The sequence below is a fragment of the Solea senegalensis genome, linkage group LG12 (genome assembly GCF_019176455.1).
Source record: "Solea senegalensis isolate Sse05_10M linkage group LG12, IFAPA_SoseM_1, whole genome shotgun sequence".
NCBI lineage: Eukaryota > Metazoa > Chordata > Actinopteri > Pleuronectiformes > Soleidae > Solea > Solea senegalensis.
In genome coordinates this window covers 8,723,079-8,747,062 of record NC_058032.1, presented here as the reverse complement: position 1 = coordinate 8,747,062, position 23,984 = coordinate 8,723,079, and the positions used below count along the sequence as shown (strand labels likewise).

At 41.4% G+C, this 23,984-nt stretch overlaps 2 protein-coding genes across 2 annotated transcripts; both read right to left on the bottom strand.

Moving 5' to 3' along the window:
• Position 1: 1 nt before the first annotated feature.
• On the bottom strand, positions 2–8,730 carry nox1 (NADPH oxidase 1). The gene is made up of 13 exons (XM_044039924.1): positions 8,637–8,730; positions 8,104–8,199; positions 7,397–7,507; positions 6,821–6,905; positions 5,653–5,798; positions 4,982–5,175; positions 4,766–4,892; positions 4,598–4,690; positions 4,258–4,499; positions 1,719–1,881; positions 1,409–1,555; positions 1,174–1,298; positions 2–598 (listed from the first exon to the last, which is right to left on the bottom strand). Exons 1-13 carry the CDS (start codon positions 8,679–8,681, stop codon positions 472–474), a joined length of 1,701 nt encoding a protein of 566 aa, XP_043895859.1. The 5' UTR covers positions 8,682–8,730; the 3' UTR covers positions 2–471.
• Positions 8,731–10,527: 1,797 nt separating this feature from the next.
• On the bottom strand, positions 10,528–22,117 carry xkrx (XK related X-linked). The gene is made up of 3 exons (XM_044040827.1): positions 21,146–22,117; positions 12,466–12,725; positions 10,528–12,241 (listed from the first exon to the last, which is right to left on the bottom strand). The coding sequence occupies exons 1-3, from the start codon at positions 21,502–21,504 to the stop codon at positions 11,397–11,399; spliced, it is 1,464 nt and encodes a 487-aa protein (XP_043896762.1). The 5' UTR covers positions 21,505–22,117; the 3' UTR covers positions 10,528–11,396.
• Between the last annotated feature and the right edge of the window lie 1,867 nt (positions 22,118–23,984).

The following is a 23,984-nucleotide window of genomic DNA, read 5'->3' as shown; positions in this document are numbered from 1 at the left end:
CCACATTTCTTTTACATTTATTCACAAGTAGCTTACAGTTTATGTAACAAAGGCTTAAAAAGATCATGACAATGACCGAACTGTCCTTCCTTCTGGTTTACACACACACACACACATAGTTTTGTTCAGGAAACGGCAGCACGTTTCACAGGTTATATAACACAGTTATATATCACAGTTTTCTTGAGCAGGAATTCAACTTCACCAGAAAGTTATTAAGGGTTAATAAGACGGTGAGTTGTCAGGTGCAACTGACCATGTGAGATATGAATCTAAGTGTGCAATCAGGACTCTGGGAATTCATCGTGGTTTGCACGACTGAGAAGAGACAATGAATGTTCCGTGCTGCACCTCTTCAAGAACAACCACACCGTGTTAAAGGTCCTCTGGCTACTTTTTTCTTTGTTACCACGTCTTTATTTTGATCGATGCTGAATGATAAATGTCCAAATGCCCTTTCTTTCTCTCTGCTCAGAAGTTCTCCTTGTTGAAGTAAAATTTGGTCTTCCGGGGATCCACGTCGGAGTACTTGGCACATTTCTTCTCCAAGACCTTTCCTAGAACTTGAGGGCCACACAGGAAGGTTCCCACCACAGACCTGAGGACAGCAGCAGAACGAGAGTATGTTGATTCAGATTGTATAGTGAGTATAGTGGGGAAAACAAGAGAGTGGCTGTCCCAAAATAAAGGCATTGGAGTTGTAGAATTTAAAAAATAATTAAGGGATATCTTTGAATAAAATATCCGGCCACTTCATAGTTTTACTCCATGTTCACTGTGTCACACAACAAGTAGGTTTCTTTGCTGTTTTATAGCAGCTGGCGCCCATAATGTTGCGTTACTAGCTGCTTCTCTCCTTTTGTCAACATTATCCATCTTACATAAGTAACTGTAAATTATCAGGAAAAAGCCCCTTTGACAAGTGTTTTTTTTTTTATCAAAGCAAACTTGGACAAACGGTCCTCGTCGTAGAAATGCGTTTGATTAGTAACAAAAGTAACAAAACATCAGTTTCCATCATGTTTTAATGACTTATAAACATAAGGTTAAACCCTAATCTTTGAGACAGCTGGTCGTAGTGCTTGTACTTTTGATATTTCGAGCTCAAGTACTTATGTGATTACTTTAGGTCATTAATTATTCTCAGTTTCCCTAAATTGACTTTAATCTTACGTTGGATTCTCTTTGCGAACTTGTTCAAACTCCTTGTCCCAGATGGGTCTGCCATAGTGAGTCTTCTGCTTGAGCCCGGTGACCACGTCTGTGTCGTCATCCACCCAAACCTTCACGTGATTTGCCTGTGATTAAAAGTAAAGAGGGAAGAGAAAAACAACAGCAACACCTTAGGAGTTAAAGGTGAAGTGGTGTCACACGCGCTTAATGTAGACTTTGAAGTGAGCACACTCACGGTGCTTTGGTCCCATCCGGTCAGGTAGAGTTTGTAGGTGAGGAAGTGGTCCATTCCTCGCTCCTCCATCTCTTTCTCGAGCACCTGCAGGAGGTCGGCGAACCACTCGAAGGCGTGCGTTTCCCGGCAGAGCCAATAAAAGTAAATCTGGAACCAGGAAACAAAACGCAGATTCATAAAACAATGATTGTGCTGGTGACTCACACTCTAACACACACAGCACTTTGTATTTCAGAGACAAAAGCGGCTCGTGTCTTATTAATTAATCATAACAGGGTGTCATCGGGGAGTGGATGACGACGGTTGTTACCTTTCTAGTCCGCAGTTTAGGGTTGGAGTCTTTGAACTTGTACCAGATGGATTTGAGGATGGAGGCAAAGGGAGTGACGCCGATGCCGGCACCGACCAGCATGCTGACCTCATAGTCAAAGACGTCCTCGCTGGCTGTGCCGAAGGGTCCGTCCACGCCCATTCTGAAGAAACACCACAAACACATTTAGAAACTGTCAAACGGTGACACCCGTGAAGCGCAAAAGGGGTTACGCTACAGAAAATGGATGGATTTTTGTTTTGTTTTTAACCTTTTACGCCCTGAGCCTATGAAATAGGTCTGTGCTTTAATGAAACGAGTGTATCTCTGCAACCGCAAGGTCTATTTGAATCATTTGGGTTTCAACTGCCGCTCTAAACTTCAGTAAAAAGTACAATCAAAGTACAATATGTGAACATCGTCTCTGCAAAGGTTGACTCTGATAAAGTGAAGCAAATACAAAATCAGAGCGGTTTTAGTACAGAAAGTACAGAAGAGGTCCCGGTCCATGTGTGCCATGTGTATTTTCCTCATGTGCATGTGTCATTTTTACATCACTATTGGTGTCCACTATGACAATGGCTTTTCTCACACGGTCAATAGTTGTGATCCTGATGAAATGCAGTATATTTACGCTCTTATGCATTTAACAGAAGCCCAAATGGACAAACAAAGGACAAAGGACATGCTATGTGAAGGTCACTGAAGTTTCCTGATGCACTTCGAGAAAGGCAGAGGTGAGTGTAATCTGTTGTCTCACCGTAAGATTCTTTTATTTAACATTTATTTAACCAGGTTAAAAGACCTGTTGAGATCCTGATAAATATCACAAGACACTGATTAGAAACAATAAATCAGTGGTTTAAGAGTGCAAACAAAGTTGTGTATTTCAAAAGCTGCTTATCTACTTGGACTTTCCCGCACAACCACCTCAAATGTTGACAGAGGACGGTCTGAAAAATGCCTTTGTTGATGCCAGAGGTCAGAGGAGAACGGTCAGTCTGGTTTGAAATGATACAAAGACAACAGTAATTCAAAGAGCACTGGGAGACCACACCACGTGTACCTAATAAAATGGCCCCTTAATGTCTATTTATATGCATATGATAGTGACCATGACCAAAGGAATTCATTGTGAGTCTAGGGAACATTGATTCAAAGGTGTTTTTTGTATTGAATGTCCACGGACCTTGAAACACAGCAGCGAAGAAAACATCCATTTATTCTACGTTTACTTTGACTGAAACACGTTCTTTTCTTCTTTTCTTTAAATGTCAACACAGACAATACAATGAGTCATTAAGGTGCCCAGAGGAGGAAAAAAAATATCTTAGTCTTTAGATAACAACTGTTATCTGCTGAGACTGATGTGATGAAAGCTCCAGAGGAGCAATGGGGTTTTTTTTTCCCTCATCTATTTGTTTTGTAGCGAAGCTTTGCTGCTGACTGACATTTAAACCAAATATGGTCAAAACATTTGTGACACTACTTTTAAATGAAGTGACATTTTGCAGGAGGAGGTTAAATATTTAACTTGAAAGGTGTTCTCTTCGAATTTGTCTTTCCAACAAAGAGTGGGATTGAGGGTGTCACAGCACACGGGGAGGATTTAAGATGCCATATTAGATTAAAATTGTAAAATTAAAATAATAATAATAATAATGATAATTATCCAAAAACTAGCATTAGAACAATATTTTTATATTATAAACTTTGAAAACTTTCCACAGCTGTGAGGAAAAAAAAATCAAATCCTATATCAAAACGTGCAGTTTGATTGGAAATGGCGTGCTGTGTTAAAACACTGTTATTCAGTGTTTTGAGTAACTATGGCGTAAAAAATCTTTCCACATACACATGAACGGAAAGCGGTCGTAAAAAATAATCACAACCCAGCACACTTTGGAGCCTAACAGTGTCGTCATACTTTGACGTAGAGACGTGGTTCAAACTTTAAACGGGTCACAAGACTTGGGACTTTTCTCACCAATATCAAAGCTTTGATACCCGTTATGGTTTTTAAACAGTTTAATTTTTTGCACGTTTTCAGGCTTTGTAACGAGTGTGTATTGCACCAGTGGGACACTCTAACCGAGGATTTTTTCTAAAAGCGCAGTGAGTTCTGGTCAAACCTCCCACTGACTCCCATGTTAATACTCAGCTCTGAAGACCAGGGTGATTTTAAAACTGTCATTTCTCTGTCAATTCACAGCTGTTTTTCACAAATTTAAATGTGCGAGCTCCCGAAAGCCTTCTGATGCTTGCAAACCAAACGTTGTATCATCAACCCTTTTTGAAATATGACAATTTTAAAACATGTTGCTTTCTCTGTTTTTCACAGGTTTTGGACAGTTAGAGACAGGTGTTTGGAGGGGGCAGGGAGAATTGTCGAGGGGGAGGGGCTTGTGCAACCATCTGCACGAGTCAGTCTCTCTCTCTCTAGGTTTTAAAGGTTGATTCCACAAAAATTGTACTTTGTCTAAATACTTCCAAGTTTTAAAGGTTCAGCAGCAAGAAGCAGGCAAGTTTTCGTACTCACTTTGGTCCTTGCGCTCCCTCCGGCAGCTTCTGCATGATGTCGATGAGTTTGTCGGTCCAGTCTCCGGCCGAGCGGATGTGGACGCTGAGGAAGTCTTCCTCAGGAGCAGAGGTCATGGTGAACGGGTGCCACTCCAGCTGAGAAATAGCCGGGCAGTTGAGGAAGACGTACTGGCCCACCTCCATTTTGAAACCGCTCTTCACCAGCTGCAGCTCCAGCACTTTGGACGGTCTCATCACGATCTGAAAAGTGTAGCAGCAAACACATTTGGTGACTTCAAAAAGCCCACACATGCAAACGCAACTCTGAAGCCAGACAGTGAGCCGTGAATCAAACGCACCTTCCTGTATGTGACGGTTTGCATGTAACGAATGAAACGCAGCAGACGTTCACAGAGATACAGGACCATTGGAGCGATCACCCACATCCACGTCTGAAAGAAAAAAAGAAACGGATTATAACCCAGATATTTCGCTAATGAACGATTAACTCTACTGACGAGACAAACCTGTGGAAAACCTCCAGCAAACTGAGGAATCGGACACTCGGGAATCCGTCCCCAGTCATCAGTGCGGTCTTTACAGAAGGTGAAGTTGTGCGGTGGGTCTGTTGTTTGCTGACTCCTCACAATGCGTCTGCAGACGAGACACAGGAGTAAAACCAGGGTCCAATAACAACAACAACAACAACAACAATAATAAAAAAGTCCTTTTTTCCCCCTCACCCAGCTCCGTGAAAGACGAGACCAGCGAAGAAGATGATGAAGAGGTGATGCGTGTACCAGAAGACCTCGAAGTAGCTGCGCCTGATGACCTCCATGGAGGAGGTGATGATGAGGATGAGGGCCAGAGTGATGATGACTCCTGTGAGGCCAGCGATGGTGGTGAAGACAAGGTAGGTGGGAATCTGCTGCGGGTCCTGAGGTACAAGAATAAGAACAAACGATGATTTTTTTTAATAATAATTAATCAATTAATAATGATAATTTAATCCACAGATGACAGGATGATACATGTCCAGATATTCATGGCCTCCAGAGGATTCATCTGCATTCTCTTAGGTGATCTCCTTTCTTTAAATCAACCACCAGGTTCATATTTTTAGTTTTAAAAGAAGTCTCTGCCTCGAGTAAGTATGGTGTGCCTCAGGGGTCAACACAAAGCCCACTTGTGTTCTTATTAGGACCAAAAAATGGCTTCTGTTTTGTAGTTATAGCTTGTTTTTCCACAACCTGTGTGCTATAAATACAGCTGTGTCTTCTTTACTTGGTATGAATATATACATTTGCAGTAATTCCAATTCAGAAATAAACAAAAAAAACTATAGAGTAATTGTAATTTTGATAATTTTGCTGTATTTCACTATGACTATATTTATAATTAGCTAAGGACTTACGATGTCTGTTTTGCGGATCGGGTTCAGGTAGGTGGTGTTTTCCGTGTCCTCCAGGTCTGACAGAGCAGTGCTGAGTTTGTCGTAAACTCCTAGTCTGCTGTTGTTGTACCACTCCACATTCAGCAAATGTGCAATCACGTGAACGGCTGTGGGAACACAGAGAGAGAGAGAAAAAAATATCTTGAATTTTTAAAAAAACCTGCATTTTCAGAATCTTTCGTCTTATCTAACGTGGTAAAAGTCTTGGGTCAATATTTATTCTGGGTGTCATTTGTCTCCCTGTCCATTTGCTGCTTCCCTAGTTCCTTTACCATGTAACCACACACACAAACATAACTTGTGTTCAACCATGCAGATATTTTAATATTAGTATCAAAACTACCTACAAGTATGTACATGGGTCAAAACAATGTTTAATGATGCAAAAAAGTTACCGACTTAAATCCCAGCTTTTGTCTCAAGCTAACACAGACCACTTCAGACTGAAACTTGATAGTGGACTGCAGGTCAAACATAAACACATAGTGTATTGAATTGTATTTTATAAAAGATACAAGCAAGTACTGGGATCCTAAGGTTTCTTTATTGATTATATTATTCGCCTTAATGTGATTTATTTACAACCTTAAATTGTCTGTTTCTGTTAATTTTTGTACATCAGCATTTAAAGTGGTAAATAAATAATTTGTTTTTAAACGGGGTGGAACAAAACATTAAAAAATGTATATTTTTCTTAGTATTGTACTTAAAATTAAAAAGTATGGTGTGCCTCAGGGCTCAACTCCAAGCCCATTTATGTTCTTATATTATATGTACTTTCTAAGACACAGTATTTCTTCTCACCACTGAGTCAATGATCTAAACAAAACAAAAAACAAGACTCTGATAAGCTTCAGGTCGAGTTTCACAGTGTGGATAGAAGAAAAGAAAGTTGATTGCTTTGTTTCTCTCTCCCACCCTGTCTTTTTGTCCGTGTGAATATGAAAATATGAAATGTCACTTTGACCTTATTGTACAACAATGTGACCGGAGGGAACTAGAAGCCAGCAACTGTAAGTTAAAAATAGAAAGTCCAGCACAGACACTTCTCTGTGCCTTTTCTGTTGAAATGCATTCATGGAACAAATGTTTGAGGTTGAAAGACAGAGAAATGCACGCTTCTGTTCACCTGTCATCAGTGCGATCATGTACGCGACAAGCTTGTGGAATGACAGATTTTTGTCCAGTTGCTTCCTTATTGTTCTGCCGCAGCACTGAGAAGACAAAGGGGAGGGGGAAAGTCAAACATTCTGCAAGAAGCAACTCCATAAAACAACAGAGACTCACCAAACCTGTACAGTATATATAAGAATAATAATTGGAGAGGGCGTCAGCTTAGGAGTCAATGAGGTAGCAGCTCATTTAGCCCAATGTTTTAGTCATTAGTTTTTGTTATCTGCCGATACCAATGTTATGCTGATAATATCGTGCAACCCTACAAAAAACAGTTTTATTCCACTTATCATATGGTTAACAAGCATTTAACTAACTATAAAATGCACATTTTTAGATTAGATTAAAATTTAAAGAAGTAATAAAAATAAGAGTAAGTACTAAAACGTAATAAAATAAGAAAAAATGGAAATAATAAACAAGGTATATACATGTGGAAAAATGTAATGGATAAAAGTATAAAAGTTGGATATTAAAATGATGATGATGATGATGATGTAACATTAACATGTGTTTGACAGTGTGCTGTTACCATAAAGGAGCCTCGGATCAGAGACAGCAGGTTCCTGCACACAGGAAGCAGCACTAGCATGCAGTTAAAGTTGAGCACAGCAGCAGGAGCTCTGGCCCAGGCCAAGGCCGACTGCAATAAAAATCACACACACACACACACGGTACATCACATTAATATATGCACTCATGATTTCATCTGTAAAAATCTCTCCAGATCTGAAAAAAATCTGTGATTTCTTTCATCAGAGAGAGATTACTAGTCTGATTAGACTAGAAATATTGTATAATGAGAGTATGATTCAGTGGTTGTCGACAGGGAAGACAGGGAAAAATAATGTAGATGGATGTGAATTCAATAAAATGTAATATAAAGACATCATTCTGGGAATTTGTTTATATTTATTCTAACATGTGTTTAATTTGCTGCAACTGAAATCCTTTCATGAATAAACTGCACAAAATAATAAATTTTTTTCCACTTTTGTTTGTTTGTGTGTTCTGTAAATTTTGTCTTGTTTTGTATCTCTTCTTCGCACGTCATATAACCTCTATGTCTGCGTCCCATATTGTTTGTTACAGTGGTGAATATGAAAGTGTTATAAAAGAACAGAGACACATTCAGGAGTTTGGATGCGGGGATTTAACTTGTAGAGGAGGATGGATGTAGAGGTTGGATTTTTGTACGTTTTTGTAAACACAAAAACCACATTTGACAGCTGCTCTCACCCCTAACAGATGACGCGTGTAGAAAAACTGATCCCCCAGATCGTAGAAGAGATAAAACCAGACAAATAGGAAGATGTTGATGCCCATCCAGATCACCTGCAAACACAGCCACAGTCACATTTTACAACATTTACACATGTCACTAATGATCATTACTATTATAATTATAATTCTCGAACCACAAACCACAAACCCTCAAACACCTCAAAAAAACAAAAAAAAAACTCCTGTGATCCATTTGTGTCCTGACCCAATCTTTGGGAATCATAGGTCTATATTTTTGAATTTCTGAAATAGTTCATAGATGATTTTCCAAAAGTAGATAAATAACTCTACAATAAATAAATAGCTGAGAGAAAAGCAATGTGAAATTGCTTTTTTTAGAGAATAAAAATGCCCACTTTTTGCACTTTTGCACAAAGATTATTTACTTGTCCAGCCAAACCACATAACAATAATCTCACTTCTGATGTTCAGATGAACTCAGATTAACCTACTTTCTTCTTCTTCAGTCAAACACAGCAGTCACTCACCAGGATGAAGGCTGACAGTCCATTGTTGATGATCTTATTCGCCATGCTGAGCTCGTAGAGTTCCCTTCCACACGCAGTTTCGCGGCATCCTCAGTCTGTTCTTTCTTTCTTTATACACCCATGACTCCGCCTCCTCCTCGTCCTCCTCATTTTGCTCCTCCCCCTCCTCCTCCAGCACAGGTGTGGAGTCCTCGTGCTGGAGAAGAGGCTGAACAAACATATTTCTGCTGCTGCTGCTGCTGCAGGAGAAAGACGTGCATTCACTTCAGGAATGAGGAAACAGAAGTCGAAAACCGTAAGGAAACTATCACTTTTTTTTCCGATTTCCCACCTGCCTTAATTATTATTATTATTACATAATATTATTATATATATTACATAATAAAAAATAAGAGTACTTTCTTCATCCATGGACAAATTTGCTCCTTCACAATTAAAGTAACAACTCAGGGATGGAAAAATAAGAAGAATCAAAACAGAATATTGGCAACTGATGTGTAACATGACAAGTAATATATATATATAAAAATATGACTTCATGGTTCTCAACCTGTGGTGCGTGTACCATCAGTGGTACGTGATCTTCCTCTGGTGGCACATGGAGGAAAATCATAAATACTGTTTTAAATAACAAACAAAAACTAGGTTTGTAAGTTCGTTCAAATACCATTAGTGCGAAATCGCCAAAATCGGCTCCTAGTCGGCGTTCAATAATAACAATATTAATAATAATCTGAAGGATAACAATAGGTTCTCGGAATAAAGGAGACATGAAGTCTGTCCAGAGAGCAGCAGCTCAGGCAGTCAGAGCAGAACTCCCAGTGATGAATGAATGTATGAATGAATGAATGAATGAATGTCAGGTGAGTCTGACTCCTAAGTAGTGCTTCAAGTAAGCCAAACTATAAAGCGCTAGTCTTAAGTGCGATGTACGAGTAAGTGCTTGCTTATTTTTTTGGTCGTCGTCTTTGTCTTAGTTGAGGTAGAGTCGAAAGAAATGTGTTTTTAGTCGGCGGCGGAAGATGTGGACGCTTTCTGCTGTCCAGATGTTGATGGGGAGCTCGTGATGCAGAAGATTCAATGAAACCTTTGTATGACGGCATTGTCTCATCATCATCATCATCATCATCATCAGAGTGGAGACATTTCTCTCTAACAACACAATCTTTAATTTTTTTTTTTTTTTTACAGGTGAACACACTCAGATATTTATCATTTTTTTTCCCCACGTTTCAATAACGGCAAGTGGGAATAGCTGGCGACTTCCTGAAGTCTGAATGTCTCCTGTCTTGATGTTGTGTGATAGCTGCAGAGATTGACCGTAATCCTCACATGGATTATTATACAAGTGTATATACACTAGTGTCACTTCACACAAATTGGTTCCAAAATGTGCAACTTTTTTAAACCAAAACTTTTACCAGCTCTGTTTAGATTTGAAGGAAATTAAATTCCATTTGACGCCGTCCTCTTGGTTTTATTTGTCTGCCTTCATTTTATTGTAGATTTAGCTTTGCGTATCCCGTTTTTCACTTCAAAGTTAAAGAGGTTAATGTGAAAAAATTAAATATCACCCAGTGACTTGATTTTAAAAGATTTTTGTTTGTGATGAAGCTGAAAACATGTCATGGACTTCATCGAAGCATATGATTCAGAAAACAAGCCTTATCTTATCTATGTACTTTACTATGTGAGGCACAATACTTGTTTACTTAAATATTCCTCATGTTTCCTATTTCTCCTCTCGATACCACACAATATACAATGACTGAAACAGGAAATGTCACATATCGCTGCTGCTGCTGCTGCTGCTGCTGTAATTACAAAAACACTTCCTGAGCACAAAGGTCTACTCATGTTTTATTTATACAAGAACAAAAGAAAAATGGAAGTCAGTTTTTTAATTTTTTTTATTTACGTTTCAAGTAATACAGTAGTAGTCAAGGCACAGACAGAGACAAACACACAAAAATAACAACAACGAGCAAAAGAAAGAAGCTGTTGTTAACGCGTCGGCAAATGAAACTCATTGCTTTCCTTTTGTTAAGAGCACGCGTCTGGTTTTCCCTTTCAAGAGGAGTCATGTCACCGACTCGTCACAAAGCCTTTTGTTTCGAAAGCAGTCAGACTGGAAAGTGAACAACACGAGGCACGTGGTGTCACAGCAGGTTCGCACAGTCGGGGTAAGAGGAAAACTAAACCTACACCTTTTCTTGCCTTCCTGCTGTTCTTTGTTTTCTTCTTCTGTGTAGTGCAGACGTAAACATGTGCAAAAGACAAAATAGAGCTCGCATTATTGTGGTCACTCCGACAGGAAGTAGAAACCCCGGATCGTCCCACTCAGTCTTTTTTGGACACTTGGCACATTTCCCACACACCTGGCTCAGTGGCGCACCTCACGCCCACTGCTGCTCGCTCAAGGCGGCCTTTGTGCATCCCCTCATATCTCAGCATTCTTCAGTAGATGGAGTTGTGAAGGTCACCGACGTGTGGGTAAAAACTAAATCCCTCTCAGAACCCTGTGTGAGTGTGTGAGTGGGGTCAACGGTTTTTTTTTTTTGGACTCACAGTGAAAAAAAAGGCAAAAGTTTGTTCTCTAAAGTCCTCACAAATTCATCCTTGTTTTCATGTAAAAACTACTCGTTGCTTTGTTCGAGGGGAAGAACCGTGCAGCTGCAGACATATGCCCTCCCTCCCCTCCCTCCCCGCCCCGCCCTCCTGCTTTGAGTTTTGTCGCGGTGATTCTGCAGAGCGCCACCTTCAGGCTGCTTCCATCATGTCCACAGTCTCGCGATCGCCCTGCTCGCGGGGCTGAGTGTTCTGGGGGCCGAGCAGCTCCAGCGGCTCCTCGGGCACCAGCACCATGGTGGCAGCGGTGGAGTACGAGGGCGGCATCTTCCCCCGCCTCGCCCTCGCCCCGCTGCCCCGCGTGTGGCAGCAGACGCAGTGCAGACAGTCGTGGATGTTGTGTTTGAAGAGGCGTCTGCACGGGTGGCAGAACTGGTAGAAGAGCAGCATGAAGAGCACGGCCAGGCTGTAGCAGATCAGCAGCTGGACGCACAGCAGCGGCGCACACACGTACTCGTAGAAGTCCGACTTGAAGAAGTACCACAGCGTGATGAGGAGGAAGTTCTCCACGAAGCGTACACAGTAGTAGGCGGCCAGGCGGCCCCAGCGCTGCTTCCTGTCGATGAGCTCCCGATGGGAGAAGTCCAGCTGCACGGCCGACCAGCAGAACATGTTGATGCAGGCGTACAGCAGCGTGAAGACACACAGCACCACCGTGGTGCCCAACTTAGAGAAGTTCTTCTCCACGCCTTCGGTCAGCGAGCCCTTCTTAGCCCAGAACTCAGCCCAGGGCAGGAAGAAGAAGAAGAGCAGGTTGACCATGCCGACGAGGATCACCCAGTGCATGAGCGCCGTGCTGAAGAGAACCAGAGCGGTGACGCGCGTGGCGATCTCCAGAACCCTCCACACGATCATGCACAGGTAAGCCGGGAGACGCAGGCGCACCTTGTATGAGTCGTATCTGATCTGAATGGCGAGGACACTGCAGACGAGAGCCCCGTACGTGATGGAGATCAGGGTGATGATCATCAGAGCCACTGTGGACGCAGGCACAAGGCACCGTCAGACACAAGCATCCACTGTAAACCTGGCAGTGACTGGAGTGCAAAGTCAGCTAAAAATCACCAAATTCAATCTCCTAAAAAGGTTTTAAAGTCAGGTTTGCCAAGAACATAGATCAGAGGATATAACACAATTACTATTTCTTTTTTCTTTTTTTAAATACAAGTATAAGAGAACAGAAAGCAACAATCAGCCTCACCTCTCAAAGGCATGATGTATTTCTCCTGGATGGTGGCGTAGAGCTGCAGCGTCAGTTGTGGCGTGGAGCCCAGGAACGCCTGAATGACCGCGGTGCGTTTGAAGGCGTTCCTGTGAGTGGCCAGTTTGCGCTCCGTCTGACCGATCTCCCACTCCATGGGCATCTTCTGTCCCTTCTTCAGACTGATCTTCCTGGAGATGGTGACGTACGGCTCCTCCTTTTTACCGGACTTGAAGTAGACCCAGAGAGCCTCGCAACACCTGAGGAGAAGAGAGAGGTAGAGAGAGAGGAGTGTGTGTGAGAGTGTAGTCGTGTTTTCACACCAACAGAGGGCAGCACAATGCAAGTTTAAAATGTGATGAGTGGCAGACGAATGTTGCCTTAGACTTAGAACACAACAATTCACACATTCATCTTCTCCAGGTTGGATTATTGTAACTCTTTATCTGTGAAACTCCATCATCTCCGGGTTACAAATGGTTCAGAATCAACTCAAATGTTTAGTTTAGTTTAGTATATCAGTAGATTTCAGATCTACAAACTTCAAAAGTCGGAATTCTGGCTTTGTGACAAGAGACATCTGGTGGAGGAAAACCAGAAACACTGTTCTACTTTATATACCAGGGGGATGTGATCGGAGTGGAGCTGAGTACATTTTGACCAGCGTGCATAGAAAATGAAACAAATAACCAAAACAAATTAAGTAAACTAAATAATAATAGAGTCAAGTTATCTCTCGCTTCAACCTAATCTAACTTCACTATGTGGGAATTACTGAACTTTACTTTGGAGGGCAAACTTTCCACTAGTCCAAGTTACAGAAGAGCAAACTTTCCACTGAAAGTTTGTTTCCACTGATATTAAACCTGAGCCAGAGTTTCCCCAAGATTTCCTCCTGCATGCTGTAAGTGCAGAAGACTACTTCTCCCTTGATTTACATGATGCTGAATGCTTATTATGAAAGTATTCATTACATTAAAATGACTTCCCATAGTGTTGCTTTGAAAACGACACATGTGACTGTATTTCGGTCACAGCGCTGATCTCATCAACAGAACCTTCTTTGTGCTCCACCAGAGGGCAGTGAAAGGAACGTGAACACACGTGTGTGTGTGTGTGTCTCAGACCTCAAACGCTCTAGGTGTGGCTCTCATAACCTTTGCAAGGTAAATGCTCCCTGTGTTCAGTCACACTGGGAAATCTGTTCCTTTATTTACAAGGAGAGGCGGGGAAAACCTTTTTTTTTTTTTTTTCCCATAGCTGAAAAATAAGGTTCTGTTCAAGAAGCACAAAGCAGAGCATGTGAATACGTCCTGAACAAATGTTGATTTAATGTGCATTTCTTTTTTAATGTTTCTCCTGTTCAAACTTGACCCAGACGAAAAGGTTATTCTAATTAGTTTAGAACCACATTTCCATGCCGCACCAAGGAAACTACCAGAACTGGAAGTGCAGGGTTTGCACCTGCCAGCTACAACATGGAAACATTATAATCCCTGAATAATACTGGAACTCTGTGCACATCTGTGTTTGACACACGCACACACAAAAAACACCCAACCCTGTGTGTGAGAATCCCCACTGCCGCACCAACGCTCACATCACCGAGCTGGAATGTTTTCTCTTTACTCCACAATCTCCAACTTTGGACTGAGAACAGGGAGGCTGCTCACGGATTCCCACATGGATTTGCTTCTCCATGTCCTGACCCTGTGGAGTCAGCGGCGGTCAGACATTTGCAGCTGCTTCTCACTGTACTTTTCACTTCCTTTCCCTCAACTCTTTAACCCAAATGTCAGAGAGTGAAAAGGCAAATGAAAGCAGGGTCTTATCTCGTGAGTCCAAAACACAGTTACAGTGTATTCACTCCCAAATTGATAAGGCAGATGAGCTTCAGTGTCGAGGACGACTGAATCGTCGTCGGATTATTGTGTCAGCACCAGCAGATTTAATTGCACTAAAACTTTAAGTTTAACTAAAAAGGTACAGGGTGTAACCTTTAGCAGGGTTTATTGGCATGGATTGATTATACTACAGTTAAGTTTGTTCGTAAAAGTGAATTATCGCTTTGAAACAAGATTATTTTGGTTTTCATAGTCTCAGAATAAACCTTTTCAATGTATTTGTGCCAAAAGTCATTGAATCAGTAGCAGGACCTAAACCTGCGGCCCGCGGGCCACATGTAGCCTCCCCAATCCATTTCATGCGGCCCACCACAAGATATCAAGTTATTTTCGTATGATTTTTGTGAACTATAAATAATTCCAACACTTTTATTTTGAAATTATGTATAAGGTGATCATAAATATTTATTATTTCCATATCTTTTTTCCCCCACGTAAGTTTGAGAGCGCTGCTGTTAAGCATCAGGTTGTAGAGGTTTTGTTGAACTCTGACCTGCATGAATAGGAGTCTACACAGAATACAAAAGATCTCGCTGTTCACTGGGCCGCTGTCCTGCGGTGGCATGAAGTACACAAACCTGAGTGTGTGTGTGTTTTATGGTGGAAGCTTTCAATGTAAACAAGAATGTAAGCGGATAAGTCGTCCGTTTGTTACACTCTGCAGTTTTACCATTAGATGTCACTAATACTTACACACTGGACCTTTTTTTAAAAAAAAAAAAAAAGAAAGAAAGAAAGAAAGAAGCAATTTTAAATATAATTTGTTATTGTTTGACTGATATAGAGGGGCGAACAGGTCTGCAGGGTTAGGGTAGGGGTGCATTCACACCAGCACTTCTTAATCAAATCCTAGTCAGTGTGAACGTGCAACTGAACTCTGATCTGCACCAAAGAAGCAAACTCTGGTTTGCCTAAAAACGTAGGTCTCGGGTTCACTTTCAATGAACCAAATGCAGGGCATTGTGGGTAAACACAACCAAAGCATACGCGCGTGTAGAACAATAGCCGGGAGAAATGGCTGAGCCCATGCAGCGCCATGTTTTGCTCTTATGTGGCGGAAACAGAAGTTGCCCTGCATTAACCAACAGATGAGCGAGTTTTCTTGTTCAGTAATTCTTGACGACCTTAGAAAAACACAAATCAATCAACCTCTACTTCAGCGTACAAGGTTTACAACAGAGAAGCTACAAAGACCTGATATTGTGACGCCATTTCAACGGAAATGTGGCCGCACAGCGAGCGAGCTGAGGCAGACCCTGAGCCAGAGTGCACTTAGGATTCTGTAAAGTGACTGAGAGGCAGACTGAATTTCACTTAGGGAGTGGAAAACAGCACCACTGATAAATGCATTAGCCAAAAGAATCAATATGCTGACTTCCAAGGCAGCATCTTATAGATTGATATGAAGGAAAACCCACAGGCTGCTGCTGCTGCTGCTCAGTGTACGCTGACGTGGCCACAGTATGGCATCACACATGTGCAAAAAGTCTCCAGTGACGACTGAAATACTGATGTTCTCGGACCCAAGTGTTGCAAAACATTCAGGAAATTCTTTCAACAACCCTTTAGCAAGATCATCCTGTTTAGGTCTTTTGGGATTGCCCCAGGCACACAAACAGCCTCATTGGGGCTGTGGAGATTTGGTTAGAAACACAGACACCAAAAAGACCTGCATGCTGAGACTGGTCCGAGCTGAGTGGAGTAATTATGTAGTTTTGTTAGTGTACTTACAGATTCAAGTCGAGACAAGGCCCAGCCTGGGGCAGATCAGTGCACGGCCACTGTCTGACGTGTCGCCTTACGGTCGATTCAAACGCACATTACCATTTAAAAAAGGTTTATGTGCAGTCATGTGCACATAACGCCAAAAGTTCAAGTTCCTCTTTTGTTTGCACATGTGGTACGGTATGTTTCCATGTAAAGTCACAGGACCAGAGATTGCACCATCCCCAAGTCACACAGGAAGAACTCCCATCTGAGTCAGGAGAGAGATCATAGGTGATTTGTTTTACATCAGGGCAGCGTGGGATAAAGAGGAGTGAGAAGTGAAGCAGGGGAGCAGACCGGATCACAGTGAACTGCAGCGGAATAACAATCCTCCACTTGGTCTCCTGACTGCATCACAGACAATATGGCTCAGTGTAACAAATGATAACTGCCCGTCAAGAGGATGGTGGAGCAAATATTGCAGCATAGTCCTGTTGTGACAATACGGGTGGTTTCATTGTCATGGCTTCATATGCATTCTTGTGCAAAAAGGACGGCGTGTGCGGGGCCATAAAGCCCAGAGAGTGCAGAGTGCACACATGCAGCTGCTTCTGGTTTTAGATGCTCATATTTTTTCAGCAGGACCATCTTTGATGTTTTTTTTTCCCCTCTTATTTTGCCACGCCCACGCTCCTGAAAATATGCAGTTCAGATCTATACGTTAAACATATTTTCACTCTGTTATTTTCATTTAAGTTGTTAGAGCAGTAGCCCGGAAATGCTTGGAGTAACTGGTAGTGAACATGTAACTATTTTAATTGTATTATCTAACAACACAAGCAGAAACTGGCTGACATTAGGAATATGCGAACTAGCAAAACTTTGCCGTTTTCAAAAAGTTCCCCGTAAAGACGTTGTAGTACATATGCCAGGACTGTAAGTTGGCCTGTGATGCTACAGCAAAAACAGAGACGCAGACAACATTATAAATGGACGTCTACACAGAAACGCTAGGCCGCCGTTTTGAGATTTTCACACTCTGGGAGGCGTTTTCAAAAAAATACTGTTTCAGAAAAAACGCCGTCTCCGTGTGGACGGAAGTATGGGTATTCACCTAAACCTGCTTCCATGCAGGCTTTAGCTTCTAATAGCATCAGTAGTTTTATGTTTGTTGAGCTCTACGTTCAAATGACCATGAAGTGTCAGCAGAGGTTAAAACATCTGGTTTTAATGGTTAAATTTTTGTCCTCACATGATTTAAGAGGGTAGTAAATTAAGAAATCTTCACAAAAACTAATAATGCATCAATAAGTCAATAATTTGGCTAATCCTCAACATATTCAAGACTGATTAATAAAGCCCCCCCCCAACATTTGTTATATGGAAAATTTTGTTCTTGTTCTGAAAAGGTTAAAATCTTCATAATTTTTTAAAAATATTTGACGCATTTGATCAGGGCTGAATTCGATCGAAGAAGATTTAGCGCAAAAAATTAACTAAAACTATTTTTATAGCGTTTTTTGGAAGTGGACATTTTTGTCCTTAATGACTTATGAGAGCGTAGTAAATTTTAAATCTGATACCAAATGCTGAAGCCTTTTTTCCAATGATCTTTTTATCAATAACCTAAAATCTTTTTGTGCATTTAACACATTCATTGTGTGCTTTTATGTCAATTTTTACATTTTTATTTATTTCTTCAATAGGTGACAGAGGTTTTTACACCTTTTCAACTGTTATATTTGAACGTTTTAAGGAAACACAAGGCGTTAATGGAGTCATGTGCAGTATATTCTTTCAAGAAGCATTTGTGCATGCGATGTCTTTTTTCTTTAGAACAGGCTGTAAAAAAGGACACACCCTTGAGTTCACTCGGCTGATGCTTCTGCAAACTCAGAGCAGCACTTCAGGGTGTTGTGTTGACAAAATGAAGCACAGAACATGTGGATTTGAATTTCAGGCTGTGAAGTACGAGTGCACGCCCACTCCTTCCTACGTGAGTCACAGTTCGTCAAACAGGTCTCTCGGCCCGGGATCACTTGACACTGAAGTGCAAGCTGGCTCAATACAAAGAAAACATCCACCCTGAAACCGAGTGTACATTCGACACACTTCAGATTAACACTTGTTTTAATTAGTCTTAGCTATCTCCTTTAACTTTCCCAGTAATAAAATCTGGCTGTATTATTTATAGAGGCCATTCTGTAAACATCAACCACCTCTCTTTGACCTCCCTCCCACTGACCCAGTCTGGCCTGGACTGCTCTGCAGCACCAAGGCCTCTGGCTGCCTCAGATGAGGTCATCGAACTGAGCAGCGTCTAAGCCATAAATGGGAGGGATGTGTCTCTGTAGGACGGATGCCAGCTCTGCAGTGTCTTTGACTGGCTGCTTTTACAGACACACTGCGATCTAAGAGGACGTGAGGAGCTGCTGTGATGTTTGTTTGTTTGTTAAGACAATGTCACGTTCAGTCGCACACATCCTGTTGTCACCTAAATTTAATCTGAAGTGTGATTTAATGACTGGTATGAGATAGGGCAGAACAATTACATTCAATTTGAATCAAAATTGTGATTTGAAACGACTGCAATTACCACAACACAAAGGCTGCGGTTTAGAATATGAAAGAAGAGTTCTCGTACTCAGATTTGTACAGATAATGGTTTATATTTTAGTTTATAAACACTAACATTTTTGAATGAATATTTACAAGTTTTACTAGTTTCTGATGTTTTCTGTTGGAAACGAAGTTACTATTATACGTATATTATTATACGCTGCAGCATCATATCAGCTCTCATAAACCACTGCAATGACTGTCCATTTGTATTCCATACACTGTATTTAACAGCAAACTGAAGGAGTACAGAACAACTAAGAGATATTTATAACTAACTAACCTGTCACTTGTTTTCTTGATTAGGTAAATCAAGTATAAAAGGTTCAAAATGACCTCTTCATTGTTCCCCAAACGCCAAAGATATTCAGTTTAATATCAAGATGTTTTTAAAATGGCTGCTGCTGGCTCACCAACTATACTAATGATCCAATTGTTGGAGCTCCACTCTGTTCTACTGCTGTCTGCACTCCATCCATAACAATAAAACACTGCAGAGTCATCTTCACTCTCACAAACCCCAGTTTGCACTCGACACACGGCCATGTTTGAACCCATTAACTGTCCTCTACACTGTAAATGGAAAGTGGACACTGGATGTCCCCGAAGACAGATAATGATGCGATACAGCACAGGACTATTAAGTATTTATAAAGACAGATGCAAGATTACAGGTACTTGGACCCGACTACTTCCACTCTACACTTTAGAGGGAGATGCTGTACTTTTTATTTACTACACGATCAGTGATATCTGATCATGTGATATGCTACACCAAGACTCGGCGAGCTGCAGTAAACACACATTAGAGTTTGTCCAAACAATCTGGAAAATGTCCAGCAGTGACATTGCTTGTGCTACGTTGGTGATTTAACACGCAAACAAGCGTTCATGGGTTTCAGGGCGATTTTCATGAGCAAAAGGAACCCGTGGTGCTTCTTGACACAAGCGCACTTTTTCATACGGTGCCACTTTAAAATTACAAAGCAGAAAAAGTCAGAGTGGCATTTAGCCTTGTTATGTGGTTAATTACCATGGTGCAGACTCCAGTACATAGCTGATTAAAGGGTGTGTGTGTTTCTTTTGTTTTTTGTTTATTTACACAGATAAATGTCAGTCAAACAAAAACAATAAAGTTGCGACATTTTCAAAACGTGCTACAAATTTTTTTTTCCGGCTTAGGCTTTCATTTAAAAATGATGTTTTCAAATGAAAACTATCTGTGTTATACCAGGTACACTGAGCGTGTGTGTGTGTGTGTGCGCCACTGTAAACAGGAAACTATTTAGAATGATGTATAGAGAGACTGAAGATGTGAAACTGAAAATGTTTAAAGGGATAGTTGACATTTTGTGTGTTTGTATGGAGGTATTGAAACAAAAACTACAGCACTGACTTTTCCGAGTGTCGTAAAGTTTGCCCTTTTTGGCTGCCAGCACTGATTTTAGTCACTTAAAATGCTCACCTAATAAAATCTATGACAGTTTAAGTAAGTTTTTAGCTCATGGGCAGACACAGGAGCTCCTGGTCTACTGCTGTCTTGTTTGATACGTTTGGGCCACTTAAGTGAATCCAGATAAAGGGTATCACATGTTTACATATTTGAACGCACCAATGGAGGCAGCAGAGGATAAACAACTCCTGTGTGCTGTGTTGTAAAATTGCTGATTTTTCTCTTTGGACTTTGTGTAGGGAGTGGGCAGCAGTTTACAGAGTGACAACATCATCAAAACAGTGGCATCCATATCTCCAACATTTTGTAAGGAAATGTCTAAAATCTCAATATTTAACAGAGGAGTCTGATGTATTTAGCGACAGCACTGCCAAAAGCCGGCAATCATGGACGAATGTGAGCACAACTAAAGTTTGAGTCTGTATGGACCGTAGACGTCAAACTGCCCATACTCCCTGTAGAACAACACTCCAGTCTATAGTTGATGGCACACTTTTGTTTTTTTTATTGTTGAAATTAACAACAAAGTACACAGTCACTGTGGGCACCTTTTTAGGATTATGGGATTATGCCAAGAAGGTCATGTTTGGTACCCAAACATGCTTTTAAAGAATATAAGAAATATTGTTGCAACCGGAATGGAATGAAGGATCCGGACGAGGACTCTCTTTTTAACCAGGGGCATATACAGTATACTGTACATGCATGCTGAACTGCAAAGTGGCTCTTTGTGGACATAGAACATGGATATTTCTTCTACCTCATTGTGTGAAGTGATGTGTTTCTCTTATCCCTACGATATTGTAGAGACTATGTAAAGCACCTCGAGATAATGCATGTTGTGATTTGACGCGATACAGATAACATTGAAATTAGTTGCTTTGGCCTAATGTAATACATTGCTCTCAAGGGCCCCCTACCTTATGAGCTCAGGGGGCCAATGCCCGCTTTTCCACTAGCAGCACCCCTGCTAACATAACACCCCCCCATCACCAACCTGATGAGTGGGCCGAGCAGCAGCAGGTGCAGGAACAGGACCAGAGGGCGGTCCCGGCCCAGGTCTCTGTGTATGAAGGTCAGCGTTAACTGAATGATGAAAGCGGGCACCAGCATGAAGGTGATGGTGAAGCCCATCCAGATCACGTCGTTGGTTTTGCGGTACATGCTGCAGAGCACGGCGGCGGTGACGAACTCCGCGAGGTAGAGCACGGTGGCCAGCACGACGCTCAAGGGAGGGCGAACCCGGCTCTGGTTGACCACCAGCATGACCCCGTTCTCCGCCGCCACCGACGAGTTCTCCTGCGGTTCCAAGTCCGAGATCTCCCGGTCCTGCTCCTCCATGGTCACTTCATTCATTATGATTACGGTGAACTCTGATTTATGCGCCTAACTGCTGCTGGAAAGGTGTTGTGTACACGTCTGACCAAATCACACTCCAGGAATGGCTGTTTTTAGCAATGATTCCATTTAATGCGCTGTCTTTTCAAACTTTCCACCAACTCGATCACTCCAGGTTAATCGCTGACTTCATGTCTGCTATTCGGCTGTGTCACAGCTCCACCACCGGCGCTCTGTCTCCCCCTTTCACGGGCTTTTATTGTTTGAGTTACCGTCCGTATTTGACAGCAGGCGCTTCACCCGGAGGAAAACACCGCACCGCCCGCCTGCTGTGATCTCCGCGCACCGTCAGTGTCTTCTGGATCGGGGAAAGTTCAGCCTTGTCGCACCGAGACTCCACCGGGCGTTCGTCGTTCACACCGGTGGAGTTCCGTTTAAAGGAGCGTAAGAATGCGCTCGTTGTTCTCTGTCAAAGACACACCAACTGCTCCTGAGGTGGACCTGCCATGGTCGGTCGCTGCCGGCTGCGGTGCGTTTGTTTGTGTGCCGGAGTCTCCGTGTCTGCACAGCAGCAGCAGCGCAGCCGCGGGCGGATCGCGTTGTCAGCCTGCGACTGCAACCGCTGCGTGTTACGAGCCAGTGATACCGGAAATGATGGGCGGGTGCTTTGAAAATAAGAGATCGGAATGAAAAACAAAACAAAAAAAAGGAACACAATATTCATCAGTGCTTCTCATCTCATCTGATAAATAACGACTTATGTACATATAAGTTGTTTTCTTTACAGTAACATTAACAATGAGAGAACATATTGCTGAAAACACATATAACATACTATAAAATGACTGTTGAAACGAATCAAAATCTGATTTTAAATAAATGTATTAATTCCATAGCATCTATAACACTATAGTAATTCTCATTACCAAACATGGATAGTACTTTGGAAGTAACAAGGAATTACACTGTAAATAAAAACAAACATACCACAAAATTACATCCCTATACAAAAATACTTTTAACAGAGTATATCATGAAGTATTGGGGCAATAAGAGGATAGTTATGCTTTAGATTAAAGTTCTAAAAAATAGTCATAGTAGTTTAAACACAGGTTAAATGTGTTAGGCCTTCATATTGCTAAAATAAATGCTAAAATAAAATAAAAGTTCTTGGCCAAATAAAACGAAAAACGAAACTTAACAATTGACATATATTGCAGTTCGAGCATCTTAAATGTGGAGGAAAAGGCATAAAAACAAAGCAGCCAGCCAAAGAGAACACACCACCAACGGGGGGAGTTTGTCCTTCCTGTTGTGTCTGATTAACCAGCTGCACAATCCGACTCACTCACAGTTAATGTGCGCACTCCACACGATGATAAAATAATGTTAAACATATTCAGACAGCTTCAAGTTTGTCGCAGATCTGTGACTATGTGTGTAGCAGGGTGAGGCTTAAATCAGCTTCTCAGGCTGTTGTTCCAGCTGAAGTAAACACCATCAGCAAACAGGAGAGATCAATATTTGGTGCGAGTGTGACCCTGTTGATCTTTGAAAGAGCACATCCTAAACAAATTTTCAAGTTAATTCGCAGGTCGACTGGTTTTTAAGAACTCTTGTTCTGTCTCTTTATACAACACGTCTCTGACTTCATGAAGCCAGACATCAGGCCTCTGCTGCAGGTTAAATTATCTTCAGCCTTAATAAGTAAATAAGTCCAAAAAATGGTGTGTTTGGATAAATACACTGAATTCAAGTCAATAACACTTCATTTTTGTTGTAGTGTTAATCGTCAAGATGGACGCTAAATTCAAAATGGTTGACTTGAGGCCGTGGTCCTAATTGACTTTTTTTGTTCTTCTTGGACTATTACAAGTTCCCACCAAGTTTTGTGAAATTCAGTGCAACTTAATCTTGGCTTGCTCCATCCACGTTTCGTCTTGGGGGGGCGCCGTAGAGCCCTGGTGCAACTCGCATGCCAATATCGCATTTTCGCCAGACCTGACCTGCATGCAGAGAAGAGTTTTTATGCACGTTAACAACCTCAAAAGTGGTTGTATAATAATAATAATAATAATAATAATAATAATAATAATAATAATAATAATAATAATAATAATAATAACAATAATAACAATAATAATAATCAACAATAGGTTCATCGCATGAATTTGCGACAGGAGCTGTTTCATCCCCTAGCATTCATGCTTGGGCCCTAATAACTTAGAGGAAGAACATGAAACAGAGGGAGCTTTATGTTTCTGTGTTAGAGGATAATGTTCTACATTTACTCAAATTTCTCAAGTACAAGATAAAAAAAAATAGAAATTATGAGATAAAAAAAGTCATAATTATGAGATAAAAAGTCTGTAGTTTATGTTTAACATCCGATGTAACTGAAGTCACCTGTTATAGTTACCTCATTTAAGAGTGCACATTGTGAGCGTGGTTAGGCCAGCGAGGCAATGAAAGGGCCCTGAAAAACAGTGCCGTTGAGG

Excerpts from the sequence above, each read along its gene's own strand:
- nox1 (XM_044039924.1), bottom strand. The coding sequence starts at position 8,681 with ATGGCGAATAAGATCATCAACAATGGACTGTCAGCCTTCATCCTG. Across the intron at positions 5,176-5,652 it reads CGATCCGCAAAACAGACATC|GACCCGCAGCAGATTCCCAC; the intron begins GTAAGTCCTTAG and ends CTTGTACCTCAG. Across the intron at positions 4,691-4,765 it reads TTGCTGGAGGTTTTCCACAG|ACGTGGATGTGGGTGATCGC; the intron begins GTTTGTCTCGTC and ends TTTTTCTTTCAG.
- xkrx (XM_044040827.1), bottom strand. The coding sequence starts at position 21,504 with ATGAATGAAGTGACCATGGAGGAGCAGGACCGGGAGATCTCGGACTTG. Across the intron at positions 12,726-21,145 it reads CTGCTCGGCCCACTCATCAG|GTGTTGCGAGGCTCTCTGGG; the intron begins GTTGGTGATGGG and ends TCTTCTCCTCAG. Across the intron at positions 12,242-12,465 it reads ATACATCATGCCTTTGAGAG|TGGCTCTGATGATCATCACC; the intron begins GTGAGGCTGATT and ends CTGCGTCCACAG.